Source organism: Cherax quadricarinatus, chromosome 31 (assembly GCF_038502225.1).
Source record: "Cherax quadricarinatus isolate ZL_2023a chromosome 31, ASM3850222v1, whole genome shotgun sequence".
NCBI lineage: Eukaryota > Metazoa > Arthropoda > Malacostraca > Decapoda > Parastacidae > Cherax > Cherax quadricarinatus.
This window is the reverse complement of record NC_091322.1, coordinates 29,638,161-29,658,160: the sequence shown is the minus strand read 5'-3', so window position 1 is coordinate 29,658,160 and position 20,000 is coordinate 29,638,161. Positions and strand designations below refer to the sequence as shown.

Sequence of the window (20,000 nt, the reverse complement as noted above, 5' to 3'; positions counted from 1 at the left end):
GCAGTGCTCTTACTTTCTAATGTTACACAAATAACCCGCACATAGAAGAGAGAAGCTTACGACGACGTTTCGGTCAGACTTGGGTGACTTTGTAAATGGTCCAAGTCGGACCGAAACGTCGTCGTAAGCGTCTCTCTTCTATGTGCGGGTTATTTGTGTATCGTTTCAGTCACGGTATTGTGCCTTTTTTTTGTTACTTTCTAATGTTCTTATGAATACCCTGGCAGGTGGTGATGTTGGGTCGGCTAGGTCCCCCGAGGTGACACTCAGTAATTCTTTACAAACATGTCTAATTATATCATTGTTATGCTGTTTAAACATCAGCTTAGCAGAATTCCCCTTTGCCTTATACATCTGTCTATTTAAACAAATGCAGTAATAATGAAAGAAGCAGCAGTAGTATCAACAATTGTATTAGTCTGTGAAGATGTGTTGATATTTCATATGTATTTTTCAGGTGTTATTAGTGGTAGCTGTGGTGGTAGGTTGTGAGGGGTACATATACCCACAATTTTCTGGCCAAACACCAGGCTACAACCCTCAGTGTCCCTGGCTCTGGAACATGTGCCTCTACCCCTACATTCAACAACACTCCTGCTGCCAACCACCACAACCACCACCGCCACCACCACCACCACCACCACCACCACCACCACCACCACCACCACCACCACCACCACCACCACCACCACCACCACCACCACCACCACCCACATACCTACCCCCTCTACCTCCTACAACTCCAAGACATCCCTGCATGTTTGTATGCCCCACTTTTCCCGGACCCATTCCAACTGTGCCACCCACCTGGAATCCAACTCCATTTCCTTGGCCAACTATGTAAGTATAGTATATAAAAGTATCAGGAGACGAAAATTACTTGTGTGTGTGTGTGTGTGTGTGTGTGTGTGTGTGTGTGCGTGTGTGCGTGTGTGCGTGTATTCACCTAGTTGAGGTTGCAGGGGTCGAGTCCAAGCTCCTGTGTGTCTGTGTGTTTGTTTTGTGTGTGTGTTTGTGTGTGTGTGTACTCACCTATTTGTGGTTGCAGGGGTCGAGTCCTAGCTCCTGGCCCCGCCTCTTCACCGGCTGCTACTAGACCCTCTCTCTCCTCGCTCCATGAGCTTTATCAAACCTCGTCTTAAAACTGTGTATGGTTCCTGCCTCCACTACGTCCTTTTCTAGGCTATTCCACTGCCTTACAACTCTATGACTGAAGAAATACTTCCTACTATCTCTCTGACTCATTTGTGTCTTCAACTTCCAATTGTGGCCTCTTGTTTCTGTGTCCCCTCCCTGGAACATCCTGTCTTTGTCCACCTTGTCTATTCCACGCAGTATTTTATATGTCGTTATCATGTCTCCCCTGACCCTCCTGTCCTCCAGTGTGGTCAGGCCGATTTCCCTTAATCTTTCCTCATAGGACATTCCCCTTAGCTCTGGAACTAACCTTGTCGCAAACCTTTGTACTTTCTCTAGTTTCTTGACGTGCTTTATCAAGTGCGGGTTCCAAACAGGTGCTGCATACTCCAGTATGGGCCTGACATACACGGTGTACAGTGTCTTGAATGATTCCTTACTAAGGTATCGGAATGCTGTTCTCAGGTTTGCCAGGCGCCCATATGCTGCAGCAGTTATCTGATTGATGTGTGCTTCCGGAGACATGCTCGGTGTTATACTCACCCCAAGATCTTTCTCCTTGAGTGAGGTTTGCAGTCTTTGGCCACCTAGCCTATACTCTGTCTGTGGTCTTCTGTGCCCCTCCCCCATCTTCATGACTTTGCATTTGGCAGGATTAAATTCGAGAAGCCATTTGCTGGACCAGGTGTCCAGTCTGTCCAGGTCTCTTTGAAGTCCTGCCTGGTCCTCATCAGATTTAATTCTCCTCATTAACTTCACATCATCTGCAAACAGGGACACTTCTGAGTCTAACCCTTCCGTCATGTCGTTCACATATACCAAAAATAGCACTGGTCCTAGGACCGACCCCTGTGGGACCCCGCTCGTCACAGGTGCCCACTGTGATACATCATTACGTACCATGACTCGTTGTTGCCTCCCTGTCAGGTATTCTCTGATCCATTGCAGTGCCCTTCCTGTTATATGCGCCTGATGCTCTAGCTTCTGCACTAATCTCTTGTGAGGAACTGTGTCAAAGGCCTTCTTGCAGTCCAAGAAGATGCAATCAACCCACCCCTCTCTCTCTTGTCTTACTTCTGTTATTTTATCATAAAACTCCAGAAGGTTTGTGACACAGGATTTGCCTTCCGTGAATCCGTGCTGGTTGGCATTTATACTCCTGTTCCGTTCCAGGTGCTCCACCACTCTCCTCCTGATAATCTTCTCCATAATTTTGCATACTATACACGTCAATGACACAGGTCTATAGTGTGTGTGTGTGTGTGTGTGTGTACTCGCCTAATTGTAGTTGCAGGGGTCGATACTCAGCGCCTGGCCCAGTGTGTGTGTGAGTGTTTGTGTGTGTGTGTGTGTTATTCAGTTACCATTTGTCAGAGGTACTTGTCAGCAGACACTTGGCCTTTTTTGTGTGTATACGAGTTCACGTGAGTGAATGTGTGCTAACCTAATTGCTCACCTAAGTGTGGTTGCAGGGGTCGAGCCATAGCTCCTGGCCCCGCCTCGTCACTGGTTGATACTAGGTCCTCTCTTTCCTAGCTCCATGAGCTTTATCATACCTCGTCTTAAAACTATCTGTGGATCCTGCCTCCATTACTTAAACAAGATGGGTCCTACACAGATGACAGCAAGGAAATGAGTGAGCTACTCAAGTCCCAATATGACTCAGTTTTTAGCAAGCCGCTAACCAGACTGAGAGTCGAAGATCAAAATGAATTTTTTATGAGAGAGCCACAAAATTTGATTAACACAAGCCTATCCGATGTTATCCTGACGCCAAATGACTTCGAACAGGCGATAAATGACATGCCCATGCACTCTGCCCCAGGGCCAGACTCATGGAACTCTGTGTTCATCAAGAACTGCAAGAAGCCCCTATCACGAGCCTTTTCCATCCTATGGAGAGGGAGCATGGACACGGGGGTCGTCCCTCAGTTACTAAAAACAACAGACATAGCCCCACTCCACAAAGGGGGCAGTAAAGAAACAACAAAGAACTACAGACCAATAGCACTAACATCCCATATCATAAAAATCTTTGAAAGGGTCCTAAGAAGCAAGATCACCACCCATCTAGAAACCCATCAGTTACACAACCCAGGGCAACATGGGTTTAGAACAGGTCGCTCTTGTCTGTCTCAACTATTGGATCACTACGACAAGGTCCTAAATGCACTAGAAGACAAAAAGAATGCAGATGTAATATATACAGACTTTGCAAAAGCCTTCGACAAGTGTGACCATGGCGTAATAGCGCACAAAATGCGTGCTAAAGGAATAACAGGAAAAGTCGGTCGATGGATCTATAATTTCCTCACTAACAGAACACAGAGAGTAGTCGTCAACAGAGTAAAGTCCGAGGCAGCTACGGTGAAAAGCTCTGTTCCACAAGGCACAGTACTAGCTCCCATCTTGTTCCTCATCCTCATATCCGACATAGACAAGGATGTCAGCCACAGCACCGTGTCTTCCTTTGCAGATGACACCCGAATCTGCATGACAGTGTCTTCCATTGCAGACACTGCAAGGCTCCAGGCGGACATCAACCAAATCTTTCAGTGGGCTGCGGAAAACAATATGAAGTTCAACGATGAGAAATTTCAATTACTCAGATATGGTAAACATGAGGAAATTAAATCTTCATCAGAGTACAAAACAAATTCTGGCCACAAAATAGAGCGAAACACCAACGTCAAAGGCCTGGGAGTGATTATGTCGGAGGATCTCACCTTCAAGGACCATAACATTGTATCAATCGCATCTGCTAGAAAAATGACAGGATGGATAATGAGAACCTTCAAAACTAGGGAGGCCAAGCCCATGATGACACTCTTCAGGTCACTTGTTCTATCTAGGCTGGAATATTGCTGCACTCTAACAGCACCTTTCAAGGCAGGTGAAATTGCCGACCTAGAAAATGTACAGAGAACTTTCACGGCGCGCATAACGGAGATAAAACACCTCAATTACTGGGAGCGCTTGAGGTTTCTAAACCTGTATTCCCTGGAACGCAGGAGGGAGAGATACATGATTATATACACCTGGAAAATCCTAGAGGGACTAGTACCGAACTTGCACACGAAAATCACTCACTACGAAAGCAAAAGACTTGGCAGACGATGCACTATCCCCCCAATGAAAAGCAGGGGTGTCACTAGCACGTTAAGAGACCATACAATAAGTGTCAGGGGCCCGAGACTGTTCAACTGCCTCCCAGCACACATAAGGGGGATTACCATCAGACCCCTGGCAGTCTTCAAGCTGGCACTGGACAAGCACCTAAAGTCAGTTCCTGATCAGCCGGGCTGTGGCTCGTACGTTGGTTTGCGTGCAGCCAGCAGCAACAGCCTGGTTGATCAGGGGCTGATCCACCAGGAGGCCTGGTCACAGACCGGTCCGCGGGGGCGTTGACCCCCGAAACTCTCTCCAGGTAAACTCCAGGTAAACTACGTCACTTTCCAGACTTTTCCACTTCCTGACGACTCTATCCTTGAAGAAATAATTCCTGACATCCCTGTGATTCATCTGAGTCTTCAACTCCCAGTTGCTGTGCCATATCTCTGGAACATTCTGTCTTTGTCCACCTTGTCAATTCCTCGCAGTATTTATATGTTGTTATCATGTCTCCCCTATCCCTCTTGTCCTCCAGTGTCGTCAGGTTGATTTCCCTTAACCTCTCCTCGTAGGACGTGTGTGTGTACTCACCTAATTGTACTCACCTAATTGTAGTTACAGGGGTTGAGACTCATCTCCTGGCCCCGCCTCTTCAATGAACGCTACTAGGTCCTCTCTCTCCCTGCTCCATGACCTTTATCATACCTCGTCTTAAAGCTATGTATGGTTCCTGCCTCCACTGCTTCGCTCGCCAGACTGTTCCACTTCCTGACCACTCTGTAACTGAGGAAATGCTTCCTAACATCCCTGTGACTCATCTGAGTCTTCAACTTCCAAGAGTGACCCCTTGTTTCTGTGTCCCCTCTCTGGAACATTTTGTCTCTGTCCACCTTGTTTATACCATGCAGTATTTTGTATGTCGTTATCATGTCTCCCCTATACCTCCTGTCCTCCAGTGTCGTTAGGCCGATTTCCCTTAATCTTTCTTCGTAGGACATTTACCTTAGCTCTGGAACCAACCTTGTCACAAACCTTTGCACTTTCTCTAATTTCTTAACGTGCTTGACCCACTGCGGGTTCCAAACTGGTGCTGCATACTCTAATATGGGCCTGATGTACACGGTGTACAGTGTCTTGAAAGATTCCTTACTTAGGTATCGGAATGCTAGTCTCAGGTTTGCCAGGCGCCCATATACTGCAGCAGTTATCTGGTTGATGTGTGCTTCCGGAGACGTGTTCGATGTTATACTTACGCCAAGATCTTTCTTTTTGAGCGAGGTTTGCAGTCGTTGGCCACCTAGCCTATACTCTGTCTGCGGTCTTATTTGCCCTTCTCCGATCTTCATGACTTTGCATTTGGCAGGCTTGAATTTGAGAAGCCAGTTGCTGGACCAGGTGTCCAGTCTGTCCAGGTCTCTTTGAAGGCCTGCCTGATCCTCATCTGATTTAATTCTCCTCATTAACTTCACATCATCTGCGAACAGACACCTCTGAGTCTATCCCTTCCATCATGTCATTCACATATACCAAAAATAGCACTGGTCCTAGGACCGACCCCTGTGGGACCCCGCTAGTCGCAGTTTCCCACTGTGATATCTCATCACGTACCATGACTCGTTGTTGCCTCCCTGTCAGGTGTGTGTGTGTGTGTGTGTGTGTGTGTGTGTGTGTGTGTGTGTGTGTGTGTGTGTGTGTGTGTGTGTGTGTGTGTGTGTGTGTGTGTGTGTGTGCATGTGTGCACGTGTGTGAGCAAACACGTGTGTGCACACTGTGTGTGAGCGCGCATGCACATGTGTGTTTTGCATTGGTCTGATCACTCATTTACAACTGTCTCTTGCATATATTCTACTCTGTATTTATCTCATCTTTCATAAACACATTTCCTAACCTGTCCACTCCCAAATATCTAAATACATCCGCTTCCACCACAGTCTCTCCCTCCAATCTGATATTCAGTCTATCATTACCCAGACTCTTTTGTTACCTTCCTCACTACTTTGTTCTTTTCTACATTCACTCGTAATTTCCTTCTTTTACATACCCTCTCAGATTCATCCACCAACCTTTGTAACTTGTCTTCAGAATCCTGGAGAAGAACTGTGTCATCAGCAAAGAGCAACTATGGTGACTCCCACATTGTATCAGATCCAACATCTTTTAATCCGACGCCCATTCCCAACAACGTAGCTTAACTTCTTTAACAACCCCATCTATAAATATGTTAAACAACCGTCGTGATATCATGCAGCCCTCTCTAAACCTTTCACCAGGAAACAGCCCCATCTCCCTTCTTCATACCCTAACCTGACCCTCACTTTCTGCATTGAATTTTTTAACTGTGTGTGTGTGCAGGGGTCGATTCACAGCTTCTGGCCCCGCCTCTTCACTATATGTGTGTGTATGCGTCTGTGGAAAGCAGAGGTTTGGCAACAGCGTTGTAGAAGAGTGAAACAAACTACCAGTTAATCTCAAGAAAACTCTGTAATATAATACTTTTTAAGGAAAGATTAAACAAATATATAAGTGAAAATGGTTGAGTGTTGGTAGGCCCTTCCTATCATAAACTAGTAAGTTACCTGCAGTTCTTTATTTTTATGTTGCAGGTCACCATGCTGGCCCAGGGTGATGTCCTGTCCCTACGCTGGTACGACCACATACCGCAGTAAGCGCTCCATACACACAAAAAAACATACTGTGTCCTCATTATATTTAGTAAGTTACATCAAAGGATAAGTTACTTGCTCAATGATGTTCGATCAGAAGGAAACTCAAAGACAAATAACATATATTATCAAAAAGTTCTAACGGCAAATGTTGATTGAAGTGTTGGCAATAAATTAACTGTATCAGGAAAGACAATCGATAATTTTTCCTTATTAAATTTAATTTAATACCTTTATTATGCAGCCCATATCTATGGTGTGGGAGGTAGTCCATAGATGACAGAGGTACATAGTGAGTCCAGGTACTGGGCACCTATGTTGTGAGTCCAGGTACTGGGCACCTATGTTGTGAGTCCAGGTACAGGGCACCTATGTTGTGAGTCCAGGTACTGGGCACCTATGTTGTGAGTCCAGGTACTGGGCACCTATGTTGTGAGTCCAGGTACAGGGCACCTATGTTGTGAGTCCAGGTACTGGGCACCTATGTTGTGAATCCAGGTACTGGGCACCTATGTTGTGAATCCAGGTACTGGGCACCTATGTTGTGAGTCCAGGTACTGGGCATCTATGTTTTTAATCCAGGTACTGGGCACCTATGTTGTGAGTCCAGGTACTGGGTACCTATGTTGTGAATCCAGGCACTGGGCACCTATGTTGAGAGTCCAGGTATTGGGCACCTATGTTGTGAATCCAGGTACTGGGCATTTAAGTTTTGAGTCCAGGTACTGGGCACCAAAATTTGGAGTTCAGGTACTGGGCACCTATGTTGTGAATCCAGGTACTGGACACCTATGTTGTGAGTCCAGGTACTGGGCACCCATGTTGTGAATCCAGGTACTGGGCACCTGTGTTGTGAATCCAGGTACTGGGCACTATGTTGTGAATCCAGGCACTGGGCACCTAAGTTTTGAGTCCAGGTACTGGGCACCTATGTCGTGAGTCCAGGTACTGGGCACCTATGTTTTGAATCCAGGTACTGGGCACCTGTGTTGTGAATCCAAGTACTGGGCACCTATTACCTGAAGTTTACCTGGATATGTTTTGAGTTCAGGTACTGAGCACATATCTTTTGAGTCCAGGTACTGGGCACCTATGATTTGAGTCCAGGTACTGGGCACCAATGTTTTGAGTCCAGGTACTGAGCACATAAGTTTTGAGTCCAGGTACTGGGCACCTATGTTGTGAATCCAGGTACTGGGCACTATGTTTTGAATCCAGGTACTGGGCACCTATGTTTTGAGTCCAGGTACTGAGCACCTGTGTTTCGAGTCCAGGTGCTGGGCACCTATGTTTTGAATCCAGGCACTGAGCACCTATGTGTTGAGTCCAGGTACTGGGTACCTATGTTTTGAGTCCAGGTACTGGGCACCTATGTTTTGAATCCAGGTTTGGGCACCTTTGTTTTGAATCCAGGTACTGGGTACCTATGTTTTGAGTCCAGGTACTGGGCACCTATGTTTTGAATCCAGGTACTGGGCACCTATGTTGTGAATTCAGATACTGGGCACCTATGTTGTGAATCCAAGTACTGGGCACCTAAGCTCTGAGTCCAGGTACTAAGCACCTATGTTTTGAGTGCAAATACTGGGCACCTATGTTGTGAATCCAGGTACTGGACACCTGTGTTGTGAATCCAGGTACTGGGCACCTAAGTTTTGAGTCCAGGTACTCAGCACCTATGTTTTGAGTCCAGGTACTGGGCATCTATGTTTTGAGTCCAGGTACTGGGCACCTATGTTTTGAGTCCAGGTACTGGGCATCTATGTTTTGAGTCCAGGTACTGGGCACCTATGTTTTGAGTCCAGGTACTGGGCACCTATGTTTTGAGTCCAGGTACTGGGCACCTATGTTTTGAGTCCAGGTACTGGCACCTATGTTTTGAGTCCAGGTACTGAGCACCTAGGTTTGGAATCCAGGTACTGGGCACCTATGTTTTGAATCCAGGTACTGGGCACCTATGTTTTGAGTCCAGGTACTGGGCACCTATGTTTTGAGTCCAGGTACTGGGCACCTATGTTTTGAGTCCAGGTACTGAGCACCTATGTTGTGAGTCCAGGTACTGGGCACCTATGTTTTGAGTCCAGGTACTGGGCACCTATGTTTTGAGTCAGGTACTGAGCACCTATGTTTTGAGTCCAGGTACTGAGCACCTATGTTTTGAGTCCAGGTACTGGCCACCTATGTTTTGAGTCCAGGTACTGGCCACCTATGTTTTGAGTCCAGGTACTGGCCACCTATGTTTTGAGTCCAGGTACTGGGCACCTATGTTTTGAGTCCAGGTACTGGGCACCTATGTTTTGAGTCCAGGTACTGGGCACCTATATTTTGAGTCCAGGTACTGGGCACCTATATTTTGAGTCCAGGTGCTGGGCACCTATGTTTTGAGATCTAAGAAAGGTACTGTGGTAATTAACAGTTTACAGTTTATACTCTGGCATCCATAATAAATTGTATTTGAAGACATAAATTCAACCTCAAGAAAAATAGAATGTTGCTACTTTATTACGATGTGGGTGTGAATTATTTATATTGCCCAATATAGTAGCAAGATGCTGTTGAATTTAGACATATGCTTGAATTTAGACAAGATATGATTAAATTTAGACAGATATCGTTGAATTTAGACAAGATATGGTTGGATTTAGACAAGATGTGGTGGCATTTAGACAAGATATGGTTGGATTTAGACAAGATGTGGTGGTATTTAGACAAGATATGGTTGAATTTAGACAAGATGTGGTTGAATGTAGACAAGATATGGTTGGATTTAGACAAGTTGTGGTTGAATTTAGACAATATATGATCGAATTTAGACTATATGGTGGAATTTAGATAATATATGGTTGAATTTAAATCAAATACAGTGGTTCCCCGCTTTTCATAGTTCACGGCAATCGTAAAATTCGCCAATCATAGGGGTATTTTCGTATAAACATGGACTCTCTTTTCATAGGTTGACTCGCGAGTCGTAGTTCGTCCGGGACGCATACCCACTGCGTGAGCCAGGGCGACAGCCAGTCTGGCATTGTTTACCAGTGAGCGAAGGTCCCCTCACGTGCTCCAGCGAAATATTTCATAATATTCCATTTATTTTAGTGCTTGCAAGTACTAAATAAGCTACCATGGCTCCAAAGAAAGCTCCTAGTGCCAAGCCTGTGGTAAGCCTGATGGTTTTAAGAAAACCATCATTGAACAATATGAAAGTGGTACAATTGTGGCCGAACTGTCCAGGATGTATAAGAAACCCTACACAACCTTATGTTCCATAGTGGCCAAAAAAAATGAAATAAAGGATGCTGTTGTTGCAAAGGGAGTAACTATGCTGACAAAAATGAGATCACCAGTACTGGAAGAGGTTGAGAAGTTATTATTGGTGTGGATAAATGAGAAACAATTAGCAGGAGATACTCTTATGACTTCGTTTATTTGTGAAAAGGCTAGGCAGTTGCATGAAGATTTGGTAAAGAAATTGCCTGCAAATAGTGGTGAAGTGAGTGAATTTAAGGCCAGCAAAGGCTGGTTTGAGAGATTTAAGAACCGTACTGGCATCGATCGCATCTGCTAGAAAAATGACAGGATGGATAATGAGAACCTTCAAAACGAGGATGCCAAGCCCATGATGACACTCTTCAGGTCACTTGTTCTATCTAGGCTGGAATATTGCTGCACACTAACAGCACCTTTCAAGGCAGGTGAAATTGCTGACCTAGAAAATGTACAGAGAACCTTCACGGCGCGCATAACGGAGATAAAACACCCCAATTACTGGGAGCGCTTGAGGTTCCTGAACCTGTATTCCCTGGAACACAGGCGGGAGAGATACATGATTATATACACCTGGAAAATCCTAGAGGGACTAGTACTGAACTTGCACACGAAAATCACTCATTACGAAAGCAAAAGACTTGGCAGACGATGCAACATCCCCCAATGAAAAGCAGGGGTGTCACTAGCACGTTAAGAGACCATACAATAAGTGTCAGGGGCCCGAGACTGTTCAACTGCCTCCCAGCATACATAAGGGGGATTACCAACAGACCCCTGGCAGTCTTCAAGCTGGCACTGGACAAGCACCTAAAGTCGGTTCCTGATCAGCCGGGCTGTGGCTCGTACGTTGGTTTGTGTGCAGCCAGCAGTAACAGCCTGGTTGATCAGGCTCTGATCCACCAGGAGGCCTGGTCACAGACCGGGCCGTGGGGGCGTTGACCCCCGGAACTCTCTCCAGGTAAACTCCAGGCATACACAGTGTGGTAAGGCATGGTGAGGCTGCCAGTTCGGACCACAAGGCGGCTGAAAAATATGTGCATGAATTCCAGGAGTACATAGAGGCTGAAGGACTGAAACCTGAACAAGTGTTCAATTGTGACGAAACAGGCCTCTTTTGGAAGAAAATGCCAAAGAGGACCTTCATTACACAAGAGGAAAAGGCAATGCCAGGACACAAGCCTATGAAAGACAGGCTGACGCTAATGTTCTGTGCTAATGCTAGTGGGGATTTCAAAGTGAAGCCATTACTAGTGTACCATTCTGAAAATCCCAGAGTGTTCAGGAAAAACAATGTTATGAAGAGTAAATTGTGTGTGTTTTGGAAATCTAATAGTAAGGCATGGGTCACGAGGGAAATTTTCGTCGAGTGGTTCAATGAAGTGTTTGGCCCTAGTGTGATGGAGTATCTCCTGGAAAAGAAATTGGATCTCAAGTGCCTGCTAGTAATGGACAATGCACCTGCTCATCCTCCAAACTTGGATGACCTAATTTTCGAGGAGTTTGGGTTCATCCCAGTAAAGTTCTTGCCCCCGAATACCACTCCTCTCCTCCAACCCATGGACCAGCAGGTTATTGCAAACTTTAAAAAACTCTACACAAAAGCAATGTTTCACAGGTGCTTGACTGTGACCACAGACACTCACTTGACCCTAAGGGAATTTTGGAGAGAACACTTCAGCATCCGCCACTGCATAACCCTTATAGGTATGGCTTGGGAGGGAGTGACTACCAGGACTTTGAACTCTGCCTGGAGAAAATTGTGGCCAGATTGTGTCGACAAGAGGGATTTTGAAGAATTTGGGACTGACCCTAATGAGTCTATGTCTGTTGTAAAATCAATTGTGGCACTGGGGAGTTCCATGGGGTTGGATGTGAGTTTGGAGGATGTGGAAGAATTGGTGGAAGACCACAATGAAGAGCTCACCACTGAGGAGCTGCAAGAGCTTCAGCAGGAAGAGCAACACATCGCAGCTCAGAATCTTGCTGCAGAGGAGGAGGAAGAGACCTGGAGTTTACCTGGAGAGAGTTCCGGGGGTCAACGCCCCCGCGGCCCGGTCTGTGACCAGGCCTCCTGGTGGATCAGAGCCTGATCAACCAGGCTGTTACTGCTGGCTGCACGCAAACCAACGTGAGATGGAAGAAGGTGCCTTCTTCAGAAATTAAAGAGATTTTTACTATGTGGGGTAAGATGGAAAGCTTTATGGAGAAACATCACCCTAACAAGGTTGTTGCAAGCCAGGTTGGCAACATGTACAGTGACAAAGTCTTGGGCCATTTTAGGGAAATGTTAAAGAGACGCCAGAAACAGAGCTCTCTCCACAGTTATTTTGTGAGACAAGATAAGATAAGATAAGATAAGATTTCGTTCGGATTTTTAACCCCGGAGGGTTAGCCACCCAGGATAACCCAAGAAAGTCAGTGCGTCATCGAGGACTGTCTAACTTATTTCCATTGGGGTCCTTAATCTTGTCCCCCAGGATGCGACCCACACCAGTCGACTAACACCCAGGTACCTATTTGCTGCTAGGTGAACAGGACAACAGGTGTAAGGAAACGTGTCGAAATGTTTCCACCCGCCGGGAATCGAACCCGGGCCCTCCGTGTGTGAAGCGGGAGCTTTAGCCACCAGGCCACCGGGCCACTTTACAGGACTCCAGTGACTCTCAAGGTGGTCCTAGTGGCATTAAGAAACAGAGAAGAGAAGCAACACCAGAAAAGCAAATGGTACCTGAGGTGTTGATGGAAGGGGATTTACCTTCCAAACTATAAACAATCCACTCTCTCTCCTCCTCCAGTCTCCCATACACTAAGAAGAATCTCCAATAAAGGTAAGTGTTATGCTGTTAATGTTTCATTCATCATTTCCCATTGTATTGTTTATGTACTACATGTATATTTCATGTTAAAATTTTTTTTGTTTTAATACTTCTGGGTGTCAGGAACGGATTAATTGTATTTACATTATTTCTTATGGGGAAAATTGATTCGTAAATCGTAAATTTCGTTTATAGTAACGGCTCCAGGAACGGATTAATTACGAACAACGAGGGACCACTGTATAGTTGAATTTAAACAATACGGCTGTTGGAAGTTTAACTTATAATACCATGACAGAAGCGGCAGAAGAAAGTTAATGGCTAGGTTAAAGATTAAGCAAGTGAAAAGTATAAGAGAAATTTATGTTACAAATCCCTCTCCTAGGAATTGCATCAAGCGTCCTTATAAAGGAGTGAGCCTTCTGAGGGATTCATCTTTCTGCATGATATACTACGTTAACGTCAGTTAATGTCCGAGGGATTCATCTTGCTGCATGATGTACTACATTAACGTTAGTTAATGTCCGATGGATTCATGTTGCTGCATGATGTACTACATTAACGTCTTACCTCGACACACTCGATACTAATTCACAACTTTCGTCTTTTTCCTCTTAGGGTACCGGAGTTCCAAGAAGGATCCACGAGGAAGGAGCCTCATCGTTACAATATGGTCACACATCTGGCTATCGTGAGCTTCAAAACAACACGGCAAGACCTCACGAGGAGGTGCAGCCACCTACACACCACCTGCACAAGGAGGTGCAGTCAACTGCACACCACCTTAATAAGGTTAGATCTTTCATATCCTTGCTAAAACCCATGCAGGTTATACAGCATACAGTAATGTAGTTATGTATTCCTAGACCTAGGGTTATGATTCACTACACCCTTGAGGCTGGTATAAGTTCACTACACTCTTGAGGTGGGTTTAGTGATCCTGGCTCACTACACCCGCTACCATGATTCAAGGTAATGATATTTTTATTGATGTATTCAGGTGAAGGTGAGCGTGATGTTCACGTCAGCGTGTCGTGTGTCCCGCTGGTTCATCAACCACTACGTCTATCCTACTATGGTCCTCCTTGGACACTACGTCAACCTTGAACTTATCCCTTACGGCATTCTACAGCAGGTGAGCTCTATACCTACCTGTTTCTCTTAAGTGAATTGCTTCTTTGGCATTATAGGACAGCATGAGATAATGTTTATAGCTGAAATGACTGGTGTCAGTCTCCCTTTGTCTTAGGTTAATGAAATTTAATTGAAGTTCTTTTTGCATTATTGTCCCTAAACTACTATTTGATGGAGTAATTGTAATTGATTCCCTCCCTTTCTTCCATTGTTAATCTATTCCCACCTTCACAAGTTCATCAGTTTTGCATTATATGACTGATGCGAGAGTCCACCAAAGGATTACCTTGACTCTACAGTATGAAATTCTACTATACCTGTGTCTGACTTCTGATATAAGCACGTCCCAGCTACCACTCATGGATCTATGGGCATGCGACATTTCTGAGGAGAAATATTCTTGTTTATAACTCCCATGAATTCTGTCTCTGTGAGTGCTATGATATTTGGTTGGTCCTTTAATGTTTTGTCTTTTAGTTCACTTTTTTTGTTATTGACAGCTTTTGTATGCATAGTGTATGCGCGCATGCGTATACGTGTGCGTACTCGCCTAATTGTGGTTGCAGGGGTCGATTCATAGCACCTGGCCCCGATTCGTGTGTGTGTGTGTGTGTGTGTGTGTGTGTGTGTGTGTGTGTGTGTGTGTGTGTGTGTGTGTGTGTGTGTGTGTGTGTGTGTGTGTGTGTGTGTCTGTCTGTCTGTCCTCATAATAAAATGGAAGAGTGACTAAGAAAAGTGACTACTTCAGGATGGAGGTTGTCAGTTCGGACAAGGTGACTGTGTGGGTAACTGGTTGGTGAGTTGTGGAAGTCGTCACATGAAAGGTGGTCAGGTGGCTCACCTGGCCTTCACCACCTGCGTCACCCACCACATACACATCCTGAAGAGTAACTTCTCTCACCTCCTGATGGCTGCACACAAGGTGACCTCACACTCATGCACTCTCTCAAGTATTAATGTTACCATGAAGTACAGAAAGCTCCGGATTACTTTGTCATTATATCCTTTGATCAATCACTATATCCTTTGATTAGTTCACTTTATTCTGATTTATTTCATCTCACAGGATGGGATCAAATTTAATGTGCTGAATAAAAAGTAAGTTGATAATTTGCCACATAATTATTGTTATTATATTCATGAGACGCATTAAACCACTAGGAGTCATACTTTGGATCATGGAAGGTAATCACGGTCCAATATAGGAAGGGGGGAATAGCTCCAATTCCTTGAATCAAAAGCCCTTAAAGGGATTTTCATTCAATATGTAGGTTACTGTGTATCAACCAATATTTAGCTGTTGCTCAAGAGAAGAAAAAATGGTTATATTTGGGATATTTAATATTTTTAATGTGAATTTATAAAGGCAAATAATTTGATATACTTTAAGAAATAATGATAATTGTTATTTTAACGTGTGCGATTAGTGTATATCGGAGGCTGGAAGAGTGGAGCAGGTTGCTGGAGACGTGGAGCAGGTTGCTGGAAGAGTGGAGCAAGTTTCTGGGGGAGTGGAGCAGGTTGCTGGAGAGTGGCAGGATGTATATGAGTGCGTACGATCAGGCGAAGGTTACCAGCTATTCCTGGAAGCTGGAAGACGTCAGCACCAGTTGGCACCAACACTCACACAAGTGCCAGCCGTCGCTATCAGCCAGGCGAGTACACAACCTGTATAATACTAGCTACTTCACCTACCCTCTTCCTGCACATACCCCGCCCACTCTGCTTGCACGTATAGTTGTCCTGTCATGTACTCACCTGATTGTACTCACCTAATTGTGGTTGCAGGGGTCGATACTCAGCTCATGGCCCCGCCTCTTCACTGATCGCTACTAGGTCCTCTCTCTCCCTGCTCCATGAGCTTTATCATACCTCGTCTTAAAGCTATGTATGGTTCCTGCCTCCACTACACCACTTGCTAGACTATTCCACTTCCTGACAACTCTATGACCGAAAAAATACTTCCTAACATCCCTTTGACTCATCTGAGTCTTCAACTTCCAACTGTGACCCCTTGTTTCTGTATTTCTTCTCTAGAACATCCTGTCGCTGTCCACTTTTTCTATTCCAATCAGTAATTTGTATGTCGTTATCATTTCTCCCCTAACCTTCCTGTTCTCTAGTGTCGTCAGGCCGATTTCCCTTAACCTTTCTTCGTAGGACATTCCCCTTAGCTCTGGAACTAACCTTGTTGCAAACCTTTGCACTTTCTCTAATTTCTTGACGTGCTTGATCAGGTGTGGGTTCCAAACTGGTGCTGCATACTCCAGTATGGGCCTGACGTATACTGTGTATAGTGTCTTGAACGATTCCTTACTAGGTATCGGAACAATATTTTCAGGTTTGCCAGGTGCTCATAAGCTGCAGCAGTTATCTGGTTGATGTGTGCTTCTGGAGACATGCTCGGTGTTATACTCACCCCAAGATCTTTCTCCATGAGCGAGGTTTGCAGTCTTTATCCAACTAGCCTATACTCTTGTCTGCGGTCTTCTTTGCCTTTCCCTGATCTTCATGACTTTGCATTTGGCAGGGTTAAATTCGAGGAGCCAGTTGCTGGACCACATGTCCATCCTGTCCAGGTCTCTTTGTAGTCCTGCCTGATCCTCATCTGATTTAATTCTCCTCATTAACTTCACACCATCTGCAAACAGGGACACTTCTGAGTCTATCCCTTCCATCATGTCATTCACATATGCCAAAAATAGCACTTGTCCTAGGACTGACTCCTGTAGGACCCCGCTCGTCACAGGCGCCCACTGTGATATGAGCATCAAGCAGAAGTCTGTTAAAAGTTTCTCATTCTGTCAGAATTACTGTTTTTTTTTTCTATTTCGTAAGTATGTAAAAATGACAGGTAAATCTCACAAATTTCTTTTACTCAGCATATACTTATTTTTGTGTTTTTAGTAATTGTAATAATAATAATAATAATAATAATAATAATAATAATAATAATAATAATAATAATAATAATAATATTTAATAATAATAATAAATATTAATATTTAATAATAATAATAATAATAATAATAATAATAATTAATATTTAATAATAATAATAATAATAATAATAATAATAATATTTTTTCACAATATATACAATTGTTGTACATGGGGTGCTAAGAGTTGCGTTGTTACAGGTGTTGGTTTTGGAGAATAAGACAGACCTCGGCAGCTTCTCCAAGACGCTGTGTCAGTCCCTGGCTAACTTAACCCTTGACCCACGTGCAAGTCTCTTCTGTCAACAGGCTACCTCTCAGGATGACCCCTCTACTGCCATGTTAATGTACTAATTAACTTACCTCTGATTGTCCTGACGAATATGATAGACTTCTGATGGCTTGCATTCGATGTCTTATGATGTGATCTGCCTGTGTTGCTCGACGTTTGGTTTGGTGACCACCTGTATAGGTGGACCTTCGATAACCACTTGTACAGACAGACCGACCTCCAGTGACCACCTGTATAGGTCGACCTCTAGTGACCACTTTTATAGAAGAATCACCAGTGCCACCTATATAAGTCTATCTTCACAATAGACTCCTCATGCTTCATACTCCAAAGATGCAGTGATGTGTTCTCTTTATGTGAAGATGTGTCATGATGGGTACATTGTAACGAAAAGGTACAGGCTAGGTACCGTTGAAGAAAACTCGACCCCTGGTGACCATCTGTATTGTTCCGCGTCTGGTGACCACCTGAGTAGGCCAGTTTCCAGTACCTAGCTGCACTGGTTCACCGAGTATGATGTGACGTTGACCATCAAATGATCTCAACAATGCATTCTGTTTAATAAACCCGTGTTTACTTAGCTTCTATCGGCATCCAGTTGCACATGTGTCTAATTTATCAATCTGTACTCAACTTTAACAGACATTTTTAATCTGTATTTGGCCTTTGTAATCAATACTCTAGGAATTGGTAAAGCTCTACACAGAGCGAAATGCTGTTCTAATAAAGGTTTTTCTGCAACCTGTCTTTTTCTTCGTACTATATTGATGTAATCTTTGTTACCTCTGTAACGTATAACCAATAGAAAGTTGGTGCTCCGTCCATGGACTCATAATGTCTGTAATTCTTTGACCACTCACAGAATGGGTTTAGGTAAATACCGCCCACAGGATGGGTTTGAGTGACTACCACCCAGACGATGGGTTTGGGTGACTACCACCCTGAGGATGGGTTTAGGAGACTACCATCCAAAGGATGGGTTTGGGTGACTAACACACACAGGATGGGTTTGGGTGACTACCATCCAGAGGATGGGGTTGGGTGACTGTGACTCAGAGGATGGGTTTAGGTGACTACCACCCAGAGGATGGGTTTAGGTGACTACCACCCAGAGGATGGGCTTAGGTGACTACCACCCAGAGGATGGGTTTAGGTGACTACCACCCAGAGGATGGGTTTAGGTGACTACAGTTCTTAGGGTGAGTTTGGGTGAATGCTGCTCACAGGATGGTGTTGTGATAGAAACACAGGCCTTATCTCTAGGCTTTATTGAACATAGAATCTTCATAGTACTTCTGCAACAACAAAATATAATGACTAGTACATCTAATAATGGCTTCTACAGGGATGGTGATGTCTTGCATATGTCAAGAGAAAAGTTATAACTACAGGCCACATATTTAAACTCACCATGTAATCTGCATCGCTGATAAATGGATAAAGTAGGAGAGAATCACACACCATGTGTTAGTGCCCATGACACACACCAAACTGTTGTTGTTGTTAAGGGCCCCTAGAGGTGGTGCAGTATTATCCTGCTGCTGCTCCCCACAGGACCAGTATCACTACAATCTCCCCCTTCTAAAATATCAGAGACAGTAATCTCCCAAACTGTTAGGTGGGCGACGTACACGTCCCGACCTTCGTAGCCCTTGAGCCTCTTCACCAGGTTCGATATTTTCCAGCGGGGTTTGATTAACTGCTGGAGCAGAATCCTCTATTTCTATAGGGGTAGTCTCAAGGGGCTTTCCAGGAGAAAACGAAGCATCTTTCACATCTATTGGTGTATCTTGAGATTCCACACTAATAGGGATTTCAACTGGGGCTAAATGTCTTGTAGATACTGTAGTCTCTTCACCATTTTGGTAGCGAATGTGGGCGTAATGTGGATTAGCTTGCAGGAGCTCTACCTCTTCCACTAAAGGATCCGTCTTGTTCATCCTACGGTGACTCTTCAGGAGAACGGGTCCAGGATGACATAACCAAGTGGGCACGGAGGCTCCCGTAGAGGAACGACGTGAATAGTTGAGGAGTCTTTCATGAGGGGTTGCATTAGTAGCTGTGCACAGCAGTGATCTAATAGAGTGAAGAGCATCAGGTAGGACAGTTTGCCAGTGTTGAACAGGTAGATTGCGCGACTTTAATGTCATTGTAACTGCCTTCCATATAGTACCATTGAACCGCTCCACTTGACCATTGCCTTGAGGGTTGTAGCTTGTTGTTCTGCTGCAGGCAATACCTTTGCTAGCCAAAAACTCCTGAAGTTCGTTACTCATGAACGAGGATCCCCTGTCTGAATGGATATAAGCTGGCATACCAAAAATAGAGAACAACTGTGAAAGACAACTAATAACAGTTGAAGCAGCCATATTTGCACAGGGGAATACAAAGGGAAACCTTGAATATTCATCTACTATGTTAAGGAAATACCTATTCTGATTTGTGCTTGGTAGAGGTCCTTTGAAATCTATATTCAATCTTTCGAAAGGCTGGGTGGATTTTATGAGATGAGTCTTCTCTGGCTGATGAAAGTTTGGCTTGCACTCTGCACATACTCTGCATGCTCTGATCACTTGTCGCACATCTTCCACTGAGTAGGGCATGTTCTTTGATTTGACAAAATGGTACAGGCGTGTAACTC

At 44.6% G+C, this 20,000-nt stretch overlaps 1 protein-coding gene across 3 annotated transcripts in view; it reads left to right on the top strand.

Annotated features, from left to right (window-relative positions):
* The window catches only part of LOC128696860 (gamma-interferon-inducible lysosomal thiol reductase-like), a 39,878-nt gene extending 21,784 nt beyond the window's left edge, over positions 1-18,094 (top strand). For 2 of the 3 annotated variants that reach the window (XM_053788295.2, XM_053788290.2), the window contains exons 2-8: positions 458-840; positions 6,852-6,960; positions 13,613-13,786; positions 13,995-14,129; positions 14,877-15,050; positions 15,556-15,783; positions 17,269-18,094. In XM_053788295.2, the coding sequence (XP_053644270.2) occupies positions 563-840; positions 6,852-6,960; positions 13,613-13,786; positions 13,995-14,129; positions 14,877-15,050; positions 15,556-15,783; positions 17,269-17,421 (1,251 nt within the window). In that variant the 5' untranslated portion in view covers positions 458-562 and the 3' untranslated portion in view covers positions 17,422-18,094. Of the gene's footprint in view, positions 1-457; positions 841-6,851; positions 6,961-13,404; positions 13,507-13,612; positions 13,787-13,994; positions 14,130-14,876; positions 15,051-15,555; positions 15,784-17,268 lie in introns of those variants that run through there. The other variant, XM_070090310.1, reaches the window with a different exon arrangement.
* The last annotated feature ends 1,906 nt before the right edge of the window (positions 18,095-20,000 follow it).